This window comes from Portunus trituberculatus, chromosome 2, assembly GCF_017591435.1.
Source record: "Portunus trituberculatus isolate SZX2019 chromosome 2, ASM1759143v1, whole genome shotgun sequence".
NCBI lineage: Eukaryota > Metazoa > Arthropoda > Malacostraca > Decapoda > Portunidae > Portunus > Portunus trituberculatus.
Genome location: NC_059256.1, coordinates 12,320,156 through 12,335,155, shown reverse-complemented (window position 1 = coordinate 12,335,155; position 15,000 = coordinate 12,320,156). Strand labels below are relative to the sequence as shown.

General features: G+C 39.7%; 1 protein-coding gene across 2 annotated transcripts in view; it reads right to left on the bottom strand.

Annotated features, from left to right (window-relative positions):
* Nucleotides 1-1,455: 1,455 nt before the first annotated feature.
* The window catches only part of LOC123505888 (zinc finger protein 84-like), a 15,451-nt gene continuing 1,906 nt past the window's right edge, over nt 1,456-15,000 (bottom strand). Inside the window, exons 2-4 of one of the 2 annotated variants that reach the window (XR_006675286.1) lie at nt 12,477-12,569; nt 2,620-2,821; nt 1,456-1,792 (exon numbers count right to left, since the gene is read on the bottom strand). Coding sequence is in view for 1 of the 2 variants with exons in the window: in XM_045257721.1 (XP_045113656.1) it covers nt 1,523-1,792; nt 2,620-2,821; nt 4,339-4,955 (1,089 nt within the window). In the remaining variant the exon portion in view is untranslated. Of the gene's footprint in view, nt 1,793-2,619; nt 2,822-4,338; nt 6,804-12,476; nt 12,570-15,000 lie in introns of those variants that run through there. The other variant, XM_045257721.1, reaches the window with a different exon arrangement.

Sequence of the window (15,000 nt, the reverse complement as noted above, 5' to 3'; positions counted from 1 at the left end):
TGGTGGTGGTGGTGGTAGGATAGTGGTGGTGGTGGTAGTAGTAGTAGTAGTAGTAGTAGTAGTAGTAGTAGTAGTAGTAGTAGTAGTAGTAGTAGTAGTAGTAGTAGTAGTAGTAGTAGTAATAGTAATAATAATGATAAAAATAATAATAATAATAATTCTCTCTCTCTCTCTCTCTCTCTCTCTCTCTCTCACCATCTGTCAAGAGAGAGAGAGAGAGAGAGAGAGAGAGAGAGAGAGAGAGAGAGAGAGAGAGAGAGACCTTTTGACACACACACACACACACACACATTATAATTAGAACAAACAGGAGGAGGAGGAGAAGAAGAAGAAGAAGAAGAAGAAGAAGAAGAAGAAGAAGAAGAAGAAGAGAGAGAGAGAGAGAGAGAGAGAAACAAGCAAATTTTAAGTAGTAGTAGTAGTAGTAAGACAAGTAACTACTACTACTACTACTACTACTACTGTCTGTCTGTCTGTATGTATGTATGATTTGAACCACCACCACCACCACCACGTGCTAACCAATTACATACAATTCAATAGTTACACCTCTAGAATTACATACAATTACACCAGCGATTAATGGCGCCTGATAAATCCTGCAATAAATCCCTCCATTAATAATTCACCTTCACAAAACCACTTCAACCATTAAAAAACGCCATTAAGCCATTACCTCCCTCCACAGACACCAGCGCACGTCCTCCCCCTTCCATGGCTGACGGGGCACTGACTAAGGTGGGGGTGTGCTCTATTGGTTACCTTCGTGTGACGTCATGGTAAACTCGCTCGCTGATTGGCTGGATTTCTTTTATTGTTAGAGAAAATTGAGGGTTTTTTAAGGGTGACTTTGTTATTTCATGGGTTTGTTTATATTTTGGGTTTCCAGAAAGAGTTTGCAGTCTTTCCTCCATATCTCCCTCCACAAGTTACCTCCACTTACCTCCACCTACAGACCTTCCTCCATGTTTCCTCCACCTCTCCACCAAGCTTGACTATCCTACCACACTCCTATGATAGTTAAAATAGTCGTTTTCTAAGATAGTCTCATCAAAGCAACAATTTTTCTCATTTCTCCTTCCAAAACCCACAATCTTTCCTCCATATCTCCCTCCACAAATTACCTCCACTTACCTCCACCTGCACAGACCTTCCTCCATCTTTCCTCCACCTCTCCACCAAGCCTGACTATCCTACCTCCCTTCCTTCATAGTTAAAATAGTCGTTTTCTAAGATAGTCTCACATCAAAACCAGACAATTTTTCTCATTTTTACCTCCAAAAGTCCACAATCTTTCCTCCATATCTCCCTCCACAAGTTACCTCCACTTACCTCCACCTGCACAGACCTTCCTCCACCTTTCCTCCACCTTCCCTCCAAAGCACAACACCAGACAACACCTGCAACACCCACAAATACACCACTACTACTAATAATGGTTAATAAGACTAACACTTCATTAGAAATATTATTAATAATTACACCACCACTACTACTACTACTACTACTACTACTACTATAACTAGCTTGTAGACACCTGCTCCTCGTGGATAGGGACCGTTAAATCCGGTACTAGATAAATCTCGCTCGCCATTGGTCCGTTCAAATCCTGTTCTGTTCCCATTGGTTCGTTCAAAATAGCTTGGTCCGTATTTGGGTAGAGAGGGATGGCAATGATCGACGTTTCTTCAAATTTCTCGGTAACGGCTTCGTCTGGGGTGGTGGCGGTGGTGGTGGTGGTAGCTGGGTCTTCGGGGTTGCCTACGCCACCATCCCCATCTTTCTCCTCCTCCTGTGTGTGGAATTATGGGAGATTTTGTCAGTGTGTCTCGTGCAAATTTCCAGATGTTTTGGGGTTTTGTTGTTTGAAATGATTGTGGTTTTTTCTCTATATCTCACTCCACATGGTACCTCCACTTACCTCCACCTATATAGGCCTTCCTCCATGTTCCCTCCACCTTCCCTCCAAGTTTGACTATCCTAGCTCCTTCCTTCATTGTCAAAATAGTCGTTTTCTAAAATAGTCAAACATCAAAACCAGACAATTTTTCACATTTTTATCTCCAGATACCCGCAAACTTTCCTCCATATCTCCCTCCACATACCCGCTCCACTTACCTCCACCTACACAGACCTAGCCACATCTTCCCTCCACCCCTCCACCAAACCTGACTATCCCACCTCCCTTCTGTGATAGTCAAATAGTCACTTTCTAAAACGGTCAAACACCAAAACATAGCAAACTTTTCACATTTTTACCTCCATATACCCGCAAACTTTCCTCCATATCTCCCTCCACAAACCCGCTCCACTTACCTCCACCTACACAGACCTAGCCACATCTTCCCTCCACCTCTCCACCAAATCTGACTATCCCACCTCCCTTCCTTGATAGTCAAATAGTCACTTTCTAAAACGGTCAAACACCAAAACATAGCAAACTTTTCACATTTTTACCTCCATATACCCGCAAACTTTCCTCCATATCTCCCTCCACAAACCCGCTCCACTTACCTCCACCTACACAGACCTAGCCACATGTTCCCTCCACCTCTCCACCAAATCTGACTATCCCACCTCCCTTCTGTGATAGTCAAATGGTCAAAATAGTATACCCACCTGATCGCTGTGTTTGAGGGAGTAATGTTGAAGCAGCTTGCGCCTCTCTGTGTAAGTTTTGGCGCACACAGAGCACGAAAAGCGTACAGGACTGCCATGTACGCGCTGAATGTGTGTACGTAATTCGCCCTTCCACTTATACGCCTTCGAGCAAAACGTACATGCGTGTGTCTCTAAGGAGTGCGTCTTATTGAAGTGGTACCTACACAGGGGGAGGAGGAGGAGGAGGAGGAGGAGGAGGAGAAGGAGAGAGAGAGAAAATTATAAATATATTAGCAATTATCATAAAAAATAACTATTTTTAATATATTTTTTACAATTTTTCAGCCTACACTACCTAACATTTTTCTAATTATCTCAGAATTGGATAGGCCTACAAGAATGAGACTTTGTGGGATTAAAGACACAAGAGTGAGCTATCTCTATCTCACTCACTTTCTCTCTATCTCTAACCATTCTCTCTAAAATGAGCAAAAATTAAAGATAGTCACCCATAATTTTTCATCTTCTCAGCCTACACGACCTAACATTTTTCTAATTATCTCAGAATTGGATAGGCCTACAAGAATGAGACTTTGTGGGATTAAAGACACAAGAGTGAGCTATCTCTACCTCACTCACTTTCTCTTTATCTCTAACCACTCTCTCTAAAACAAGCAAAAATTAAAGAAAGTCACCCATAATTTTTCATCTCAGCCTACACGACCTAACATTTTTCTAATTATCTCAAAAATGGATAGGCCTACAAGAATGAGACTTTGTGGGATTAAAGACACAAGAGTGAGCTATCTCTATCTCACTCACTTTCTCTCTATCTCTAACCACTCTCTCTAAAACAAGCAAAAATTAAAGAAAGTCACCCATAATTTTTCATCTTCTCAGCCTACACGACCTAACATTTTTCTAATTATCTCAGAATTGGATAGGCCTACAAGAATGAGACTTTGTGAGATTAAAGACACAAGAGTGAGCTATCTCTACCTCACTCACTTTCTCTCTATCTCTAACCACTCTCTCTAAAACGAGCAAAAATTAAAGAAAGTCACCCATAATTTTTCATCTTCTCAGCCTACACGACCTAACATTTTTCTAATTATCTCAGAATTGGATAGGCCTACAAGAATGAGACTTTGTGAGATTAGAGACACAAGAGTGAGCTATCTCTACCTCACTCACTTTCTCTCTATCTCTAACCACTCTCTCTAAAACGAGCAAAAATTAAAGAAAGTCACCCATAATTTTTCATCTTCTCAGCCTACACTACCTAACATTTTTCTAATTATCTCAGAATTGGATAGGCCTACAAGAATGAGACTTTGTGAGATTAGAGACACAAGAGTGAGCTATCTCTACCTCACTCACTTTCTCTCTATCTCTAACCACTCTCTCTAAAACGAGCAAAAATTTAAGACAGTCACCCATAATTTTTCATCTTCTCAGCCTACACTACCTAACATTTTTCTAATTATCTCAGAATTGGATAGGCCTACAAGAATGAGACTTTGTGGGATTAAAGACACAAGAGTGAGCTATCTCTACCTCACTCACTTTCTCTCTATCTCTAACCACTCTCTCTAAAACAAGCAAAAATTAAAGAAAGTCACCCATAATTTTTCATCTTCTCAGCCTACATTATCTAACATTCCTACTACTACTACTACTACTACTACTACTACTACTACTACTACTACTACTATAACTACCACGTTCCTAACTTACCTGAGGCCATCACTGGTAGGGAATGCCTCGCTGCACGCAATTTCCTGGCATTTATAGGCATTGTGAGACACGTGCATAGAATTTGTATGTCTCATAAGATCAGATCGCACGCAAAATTTCTCTTTACAATAAACGCACGCAAATTTGGCCTCTCCGTGCATCCTGTGCGTGTGCGTGCGTAGGGAGGTCACCAGCATCTCCTTATGACACTCCCCGCACTCAATTTTGCGTGACTTTGCACTCAAATTGACTTCTTCGTCTAAATTCGCTATTTTTTCACTTTTTGCGTGCGATTCATGTTCGTGCGTGCGTGAGTGCGTGAGGAAGGCCTTGTGTGTGCGTGAGAGGTGCCCGCAGTACGCACACAAATACTTGGGCGTGTCATTTGCGTGCGTGTTTGCGTGCGTGTTTGCGTGCGAGTTTGCGTGCGAGTTTGCGTGGGAGTTTGCGTGCGTGCGTGCGTGGTACCTGTGCACGTGTATTTTGAGTGCAGCACGCGAGGCCACGTGCAGGCCACACAAACTGCACTCAAATTCATGCACGCCCTTCTGAGTGCACGCAATGTGTGTTTGCGTGTGTTTTTGAGTTCGTACTTGAAGGAAAACGCACTCAAACATTCCGGACACGTGTATTTTGCGTGCGCGTGCGTGTGCGTGCGTTTGTGCGCGTACAGCTCCCTCCGCGTGGGAAAATTCACCTCGCAAATCTTGCACGCAAATTGTGAGGCGTTAGGACTGTTTTTCTGACCTCTGCACGCAAATTGAGTGCAGTTAGGAACGTTTTTCTGCCCTCGTTTTCTATGCGCGGGTAAAGAATGCGTTTTCTTCAATTTCTCGTCGTGTGTGCGTGCGTGCGTGTGCGTGTGTGCGTTTGCGTGCGTGTGTGCGTGCATTTTGACCGGATAGTTAGGAGTGAGGCTAATAACAGCACTACTACTGCTACTACTACTATTGACAACCACTATAACTGTTCCATCCTCTCTTTGCGATGTTATGGTTTGTGGTTTCGGCTGAATCCTTCGTAACTGCGGAAGTAGCAGTGGTTGACGCCCGTTTTCTGTTGCAGTGGCAGCTGTGGTCGCCTCGTTGTCTTCTGATTTGATGGTGGTGTGTGAGTTAGGAACGTGGTGTGTGTTAGGAAGGTTCTGTGTCAGTGTGTTTGTGTTAGGAAGGTTTGGTGTCAGTGTGTGTGTGTTAGGAGGGTTTTGTGTCAGTGTGTGTGTGTTAGGAGGGTTTTGAGTGTGTGTGTGTGTGTTAGGAAGGTTTTGTGTCAGTGTGTGTGTGTTAGGAAGGTTTTGTGTCAGTGTGTGTGTGTTAGGAAGGTTTGGTGTCAGTGTGTGTGTGTTAGGAAGGTTTTGTGTGTGTATTTGAGTGTTAGGAAGGTTTTGCGTGTGTATTTGAGTGTTAGGAAGGTTCTGAGTGTGTATTTGAGTGTTAGGAAGGTTCTGAGTGTGGATCTCCGCGTTAGGAACACTGTGTGCGTGTGTTTGTGAGTTAGGAACACTGTGTACGTGTGTTTGTGAGTTAGGAACACTGTGTACGTGCGTGTATGCACCACCACCACCACCACCTGGAGTAGCAGCAGGAGCAGTAGCAGCAGTAGTAGTAGTAGCATGATGATCTTTGAAGTTATGAACGTGGAGAGATCTCTGAGTTAGGAACTTTCTTCGGCAAACACTGCACGCATAAGGCTTCCTAGGCCTGCCACCTTTCTTCTTAACAGTAGCAGTGGTAGTAGTAGCAGTAGTAGCAGTAGTAGTAGTAGTAGTAGTAGTAGAAGTAGAAGTAGCAGCAGATTTCCTTCGAGTCTTGCCTCTCTTCGATCTAGTCGCAGCTAAATCATCAAAAGTTATAGCAGTAGTAGCAGGAGTGGCAGTGGCAGTGGCAGTAGGCCTAGGAATAAGCCGTAGGGTCATCTTAGGCCTATTATTATTGTAGAATAGGCCTGTAATATTGAGCCTAAGCCTATATAAGTTATAGTAACACTCGTCAAGATTGTATATAACTTCACCACACGTCACGCATAGGCCTATAACTTCACTGTCCGTGGTTAGGCCTACTCCCAACCCCGCTCCTAACACCTCCAGTAGGCCTACAGAACACAAAGGAAGCTGGAAATTTGTCTTATATTCTCGCATCCCGTTTTCTTTGCCGCATAGAAAACAGGAAGCTCCGTTTTCTATGCTCGGTTGGTCAATGGTGGTGGTGGTGGTGGTGGTGGTGGTTATAGGTGTTAGGAAGGTAGGTGGTGGTGGTGGTGGTAGTGGTGGTAGTGGTGGTAGTAGTGGTGGTGGTGGTGGTGGTGGTGGTGGTGCTTCCATGGTGGTGGTTGTTCTCCGTTTTCTATGCAATTGTCCGTTTTCTATGCAGTTATCCGTTTTCTGTTCATCATTTCCCGTTTTCTATTAGTTTCTCCGTTTTCTGTTGTTATTTTCCCGTTTTCTATTCGTTTTTCCGTTTTCTATTCATTATTTTCCCGTTTTCTATTAGTTTCTCCGTTTTCTATTAGTTTCTCCGTTTTCTTTTCAGTTATCTGGGTTTTCTATTCGTTTTTCCGTTTTCTGTTCATTATTTTCCCGTTTTCTATTAGTTTCTCCGTTTTCTATTCATTATTTTCCCGTTTTCTATTAGTTTCTCCGTTTTCTATTAATTTATCTCCGTTTTCTATTAGTTATTTTCCCGTTTTCTGTTGTTATTTTCCCGTTTTCTATTAGTTTCTCCGTTTTCTATTCATTATTTTCCCGTTTTCTATTAGTTTCTCCGTTTTCTGTTGTTATTTTCCCGTTTTCTATTCATTATTTTCCCGTTTTCTATTAGTTTATCCGTTTTCTATTCATTATTTTCCCGTTTTCTATTAGTTTCTCCGTTTTCTGTTGTTATTTTCCCGTTTTCTATTCGTTTCTCCGTTTTCTATTAATTTATCTCCGTTTTCTATTCGTTTCTCCGTTTTCTAAATTTTTCGTTCAGAATTTTCCGTTTTCTATTCTTTTTCGTTCATTTTTTCACTTAATTTCGTTTTTTTCGTTCAATTTTCACTTAATTTCGTTCAATTTTCATTTTTTTCGTTAAATTTTCGTTTTTTTTCGTTCAATTTCGTTCAACTTCCACTTTTTTTCGTTTAATTTCGTTCAATTTTCACTTAATTTCGTTCAATTTTCACTTTTTTTTTTCGTTCAATTTCGTTCAATTTTCACTTTTTTTTCGTTAAATTTCGTTCAATTTTCACAGTTTCGTTCAATTTTCACTTTTTTTCGTTCAATTTCGTTCAATTTCACTTTTTTCGTTAAATTTCGTTCAATTTTCACTTTTTTCGTTAAATTTCGTTCAATTTCCACTTTTTTCGTTCAATTTCCACTTTTTTTCGTTCAATTTCCACTTTTTTCGTTCAATTTTCACTTTATTTCGTTCAATTTCGATCAATTTTCACTTTATTTCGTTTTTTTTCAGAATTTTTCATTAATTTATTGACAATTCTGGAAAAAAAAGGAATTATTATTATTATTATTATTATTACAAGCCTATATTGAAGCACTATTTGTCAGTCATCAACCAAAACTATGAAACAATTTACTATTTTAACTATGATAGGAGGGAGGTAGGATAGTCAAAATTGGTGGAGAGGTGGAGGAAACATGGAGGAAAGTCTGTGTAGGTGGAGGTAAGTGGAGGTATAAAGTGGAGGGAGATATGGAGGAAAGATTGCAAACATTCGGAGGTAAAATTGTGAAAAATTGTCATTATTTCAGCCTACACTAACTAACATTTTTCTAATTATCTCAGAATTGGATAGGCCTACAAGAATGAGACTTTGTGAGATTAAAGACACAAGAGTGAGCTATCTCTACCTCATTCACTTTCTCTCTATCTCTCACCACTCTCTCTAAAATGAGCAAAAATTAAAGAAAGTCACCCATAATTTTTCATCTTCTCAGCCTACACTACCTAACATTTTTCTAATTATCTCAGAATTGGATAGGCCTACAGGAATGAGACTTTGTGAGATTAAAGACACAAGAGTGAGCTATCTCTACCTCACTCACTTTCTCTATCTCTAACCACTCTCTCTAAAACAAGCAAAAATTAAAGATAGTCACCATAAATCTTGCATCTTCTCAGCCTACACTACCTAACATTTTTCTAATTATCTCAGAATTGGATAGGCCTACAAGAATGAGACTTTCTGAGGTTTAAGACACAAGAGTGAGCTATCTCTACCTCACTCACTTTCTCTCTATCTCTCACCACTCTCTCTAAAATGAGCAAAAATTAAAGAAAATCATCCATAATTTTTCATCTTCTCAGCCTACACTACCTAACATTTTTCTAATTATCTCAGAATTGGATAGGCCTACAAGAATGAGACTTTGTGAGATTAAAGACACAAGAGTGAGCTATCTCTACCTCACTCACTTTCTCTCTATCTCTAACCACTCTCTAAAACAAGCAAAAATTAAAGATAGTCGCCCATAAATCTTGCATCTTCTCAGCCTACACTACCTAACATTTTTCTAATTATCTCAAAAATGGATAGGCCTACATGAATGAGACTTTGTGAGGTTAAAGACACAAGAGTGAGCTATCTCTACCTCACTCACTTTCTCTCTATCTCTAACCACTCTCTCTAAAACAAGCAAAAATTAAAGAAAGTCATCCATAATTTTTCATCTTCTCAGCCTACACTACCTAACATTTTTCTAATTATCTCAGAATTGGATAGGCCTACAAGAATGAGACTTTGTGAGATTAGAGACACAAGAGTGAGCTATCTCTACCTCACTCACTTTCTCTCTATCTCTCACCACTCTCTCTAAAATGAGCAAAAATTAAAGAAAATCATCCATAATTTTTCATCTTCTCAGCCTACACTACCTAACATTTTTCTAATTATCTCAGAATTGGATAGGCCTACATGAATGAGACTTTGTGAGATTAAAGACACAAGAGTGAGCTATCTCTACCTCAAACATTCATCAACATCTCTCTCTCTCTCTCTCCAGTATGCACTACTAAAACAAACACACATTTCACTTCCCACAAATTCTTAAACCTTGCTACTGACTCTAGTTTTTGCTCATTTTAAAGAGAGTGGTTAGAGATAGAGAGAAAGTGAGTGGGGTAGAGATAGCTCACTCTTGTGTCTCTAACCTCACAAAGTCTCACTCTTGTAGGCCTATCCAATTCTGAGATAATTAGAAAAATGTTAGGTATATAATATTTGTCAAATCTCTTGACATTTCTATCCAGCGTACAACTATCAATGACTGTCTCTTAATACAAACACAACTCCTGCAGAATGACTATTTTGACTATCAAGGAAGGGAGGTGGGATAGTCAGAATTGGAGGAGAGGTGGAGGAAACATGGAGGAAGGTATGTGTAGGTGGAGGTAAGTGGAGATGTCACGTGGAGGGAGATATGGAGGAAAGATTGCAAACTTATGGAGGTAAAAATGTGAAAAATTGTCAGGTTTTGACGTTCGACTATTTTACAAAACGACTATTTTAACTATGAAGGAAGGGAGGTGGGATAGTCAGAATTGGAAGAGAGGTGGAGGAAACATGGAGGAAACACTGTATAGGTGGAGGTAAGTGGAGGTGTGACATGGAGGGAGATATGGAGGAAAAATTGCAAACTTTCGGATATAAAAATAAGAAAAATTGCCAAGTTTTGATGTTCGACTATTTTACAAAACGACTATTTTAACTATGAAGGAAGGGAGGTAGGATAGTCAGAAATGGAGGAGAGGTGGAGGAAACATGGAGGAAAGACTGCACAGGTGGAGGTAAGTGGAGGTAACTTGTGGAGGGAGATATGGAGGAAAGATTGCAAACTTTTGAGGTAAAAATGAGAAAAATTGTCAGGTTTTGACGTTCGACTATTTAACAAAACGACTATTTTAACTATGAAGGAAGGGAGGTAGGATAGTGAAAATTTGAGGAGAGGTGGAGGAAACATGGAGGAAGGTCTGTGTAGGTGGAGGTAAGTGGAGGTGTGACGTGGAGGGTGTGAGAGAGAGTAACACCTAGGAACACAAATCAATTCAAATGAGTTTTACTTTAAAGATCAACAAGTGTTTTGATTATTGTCTATAAGGGTGAATGAGGCAATGATACACAGTGTTGGTATACACCTAATGTATACACAACATTCATACATCCAACACTGTATTAATGCACTGTATGGAGGTGTGCGTATGTATGTATGTTTGTATCTATGTAAATGTGTATGAAACAGTTTGTATGGGAGGTCTGTGTGTGTGTGTATGTGTGTGTGTGTGTGTATACTGTATGCTGAAAATTTTTGACTATCCTACCTCCCTTCCTTCATAGTTAAAATAGTCGTTTTCTAAGATAGTTTCACATCAAAACCCCACAATTTTTCTATTTTTTACCTCCGAAAGTTTGTAATCTTTCCTCCATATCTCCCTCCACCTTAAACCTCCACTTTCCTCCACCTATACAGATTTTCCTCCATGTTTCCTCCATCTCTCCTCCAATTTTGACTATCCTACCTCCCTTCCTTGATAGTTAAAATAGTCTTTTTGTAAAATAGTTGAACGCCAAAACCCGACAATTTTTCTCATTTTTACCTCTGAAAGTTTGCAATCTTTCCTCCATATCTCCCTCCACCTTAAACCTTCACTTTCCTCCACCTATACAGATTTTCCTCCATGTTTCCTCCACCTTCTCTCCAATTTTGACTATCCTACCTCCCTTCCTTCATAGTTAAAATAGTCATTTTCTAAGATAGTTTCACATCAAAACCCCACAATTTTTTCTCATTTTTACCTCCGAAAGTTTGTAATCTTTCCTCCATATCTCCCTCCTCGTCACACCTCCACTTTCCTCCACCTATACAGATTTTCCTCCATGTTTCCTCCACCTCTCCTCCAATTTTGACTATCCTACCTCCCTTCCTTGATAGTTAAAATAGTCTTTTTGTAAAATAGTTGAACGCCAAAACCCGACAATTTTTCTCATTTTTACCTCCGAAAGTTTGTAATCTTTCCTCCATATCTCCCTCCACGTCACACCTCCATTTACATCCACCTACACAGACCTTCCTCCATGTTTCCTCCACCTTCTCTCCAATTTTCACTATCCTACCTCCCTTCCTTGATAGTTAAAATAGTCGTTTTCTAAGATAGTTTCACATCAAAACCCCACAATTTTTTCTCATTTTTACCTCCGAAAGTTTGTAATCTTTCCTCCATATCTCCCTCCACGTTACACCTCCACTTTCCTCCACCTATACAGATTTTCCTCCATGTTTCCTCCATCTCTCCTCCAATTTTGACTATCCTACCTCCCTTCCTTGATAGTTAAAATAGTATTTTTGCAAAATAGTTGAACGCCAATACCTGACAATTTTTCTCATTTTTACCTCCGAAAGTTTGTAATCTTTCCTCCATATCTCCCTCCACGTCACACCTCCACTTTCCTCCTCCTATACAGATTTTCTTCCATGTTTCCTCCATCTCTCCTACAATTTTGACTATCCTACCTCCCTTCCTTCATAGTTAAAATAGTCTTCTTGTAAAATAGTTGAACGCAAAACCCGACAATTTTTCTCATTTTTACCCCCGAAAGTTTGCAGTATTTCCTCCATATCTCCCTCCACAAGTTACCTCCACTTACCTCCACCTACATAGACCTTCCTCCATGTTTCCTCCACCTTCTCTCCAATTTTTCACTATCCTACCTCCCTTCCTTGATAGTTAAAATAGTCGTTTTGTAAAATAGTTGAACACAAAAACCCGACAATTTTTTTCATTTTTATCTCCGAAAGTCTGCAATCTTTCCTCCATATCTCCCTCCAGGTTATACCTCCACTTTCCTCCACCTACACACACATTCCTGCATGTTTCTTCCACCTTCCTCCAATTTTGACTATCCTACCTCCCTTCCTTGATAGTTAAAATAGTCGTTTTCTAAAATAGTCAAACGCCAAAACCCCACAATTTTTCTCATTTTTACCTCCGAAAGTTTGCAATCTTTCCTCCATATCTCCCTCCACGTCACACCTCCATTTACCTCCACCTACACAGACCTTTCTCCATGTTTCCTCCACCTTCTCTCCAATTTTCACTATCCTACCTCCCTCCCTTGATAGTCAAAATAGTGATTGAAGATAGTCTTACCTGCTCTGATATTGTGTTCTGCCAGAATATCAAAACTTTGAGCCCAACCTTGGCCAAAATCCTTGTCTTTGGTTGGGTTCTGGAGTCATCAACCTGAAAGAGTAGTAGTAGTAGTAGTAGTAGTAGTAGTAGTGGTAGTGGTAGTGGTAGTGGTGGTGGTGGTGGTGGTAGAAAGAAAAGACTGCAAACATTTGGAGGTTATGATGTGAGACTATCTTAGAAAACGACTATTTTGACTATGAAGGAAGGGAGATAGGATAGTCAAAATTGGAGGAAAGGTGGAGGAAACATGGAGGAAAGTCTGTGTAGGTGGAGGTAAGTGGAGGTATAATGTGGAGGGAGATATGGAGGAAAGACTACAAACTTTCGACGGCAAAATTGAGAAAAATCATCGGGTTTTGAAGTTAGACTATCTCAGAAATCGACTATTTTGACTATGAAGGAAGGGAGATAGGATAGTCAAAATTGGAGAGAAGGTGGAGGAAACATGGAGGAAAGACTGTATAGGTGGAGGTAAGTGGAGGCATAACATGAAGGGAGATATGGAGGAAAAACTACAAACTTTCGATGCTCATTTTAGAGAGAGTGGTGAGAGATAGAGAGAAAGTGAGTGAGGTAGAGATAGCTCACTCTTTTGTCTCTAACCTCACAAAGTCTCATTCTTGTAGGCCTATCCAATTCTGAGATAATTAGAAAAATGTTAGGTAGTGTAGGCTGAGAAGATGCAAGATTTATGGGTGACTGTCTTTAATTTTTGCTCATTTTAGAGAGAGTGGTTAGAGATAGAGAGAAAGTGAGTGAGGTAGAGATAGCTCACTCTTGTGTCTCTAATCTCACAAAGTCTCATTCTTGTAGGCCTATCCAATTCTGAGATAATTAGAAAAATGTTAGGTAGTGTAGGCTGAGAAGATGAAAAATTTATGGGTGACTTTCTTTAATTTTTGCTCATTTTAGAGAGAGTGGTTAGAGATAGAGAGAAAGTGAGTGAGGTAGAGATAGCTCACTCTTGTGTCTCTAATCTCACAAAGTCTCATTCTTGTAGGCCTATCCAATTCTGAGATAATTAGAAAAATGTTAGGTAGTGTAGGCTGAGATGATAAATTTAAAGGTGACTCTAATTTTTGCTCATTTTAGAGAGAGTGGTTAGAGATAGAGAGAAAGTGAGTGAGGTAGAGATAGCTCACTCTTGTGTCTCTAATCTCACAAAGTCTCATTCTTGTAGGCCTATCCAATTCTGAGATAATTAGAAAAATGTTAGGTAGTGTAGGCTGAAAAATTGAAAAAAAATATGGGTGACTCTCTTTAATTTTTGCTCATTTTAGAGAGAGTGGTTAGAGATAGAGAGAGTGAGTGAGGTAGAGATAGCTCACTCTTGTGTCTCTAATCTCACAAAGTCTCATTCTTGTAGGCCTATCCAATTCTGAGATAATTAGAAAAATGTTAGGTAGTGTAGGCTGAGAAGATGAAAAATTTATGGGTGACTCTTTAATTTTTGCTCATTTTAGAGAGAGTGGTTAGAGATAGAGAGAAAGTGAGTGAGGTAGAGATAGCTCACTCTTGTGTCTCTAATCTCACAAAGTCTCATTCTTGTAGGCCTATCCAATTCTGAGATAATTAGAAAAATGTTAGGTAGTGTAGGCTGAAAAATTGAAAAAAATATGGGTGACTCTCTTTAATTTTGCTCATTTTAGAGAGAGTGGTGAGAGATAGAGCGAGAGTGAGCGAGGTAGAGATAGCTCACTCTTTTGTCTTTAACCTCACAAAGTCTCAATCTTATAGGCCTATCCAATTCTGAGATAATTAGAAAAATGTTAGGTAGTGTAGGCTGAGAATTGAAAAAAATGTGTGACTCTTTAATTTTTGCTCATTTTAGAGAGAGTGGTTAGAGATAGAGAGAAAGTGAGTGAGGTAGAGATAGCTCACTCTTGTGTCTTTAATCTCACAAAGTCTCATTCTTGTAGGCCTATCCAATTCTGAGATAATTAGAAAAATGTTAGGTAGTGTAGGCTGAGAATTGTAAAAAAAAAATATGAGTGACTCTTTAATTTTGCTCATTTTAGAGAGAGTGGTTAGAGATAGAGAGAAAGTGAGTGAGGTAGAGATAGCTCACTCTTGTGTCTCTAACCTCACAAAGTCTCATTCTTGTAGGCCTATCCAATTCTGAGATAATTAGAAAAATGTTAGGTAGTGTAGGCTGAGAAGATGCAAGATTTATGGGCGACTATCTTTAATGGTCTAATGGTGAAGCAAATTTTGCTGTAGTTAAAATAGTGAAGAAAATAGTGAAGACTGTGGCCATTAATCTTCTGCCCTCCACAGACTAATGTCAATAAAATGGTCTAATGGTCACATAAAAATGGGTCTAATTCTGCCCTCAAATCTCAGTTAAAATGGTCTAATGAAGTTAAAATGGTGAAGACTGTGGCCATTAATCTTCTGCCCTCCACAGACCCTTGCTAATGTCAATAAAATGGTCTAATGGTGCACAAATCTTAGTTAAAATAGTGAAGACTGTGGCCATTAA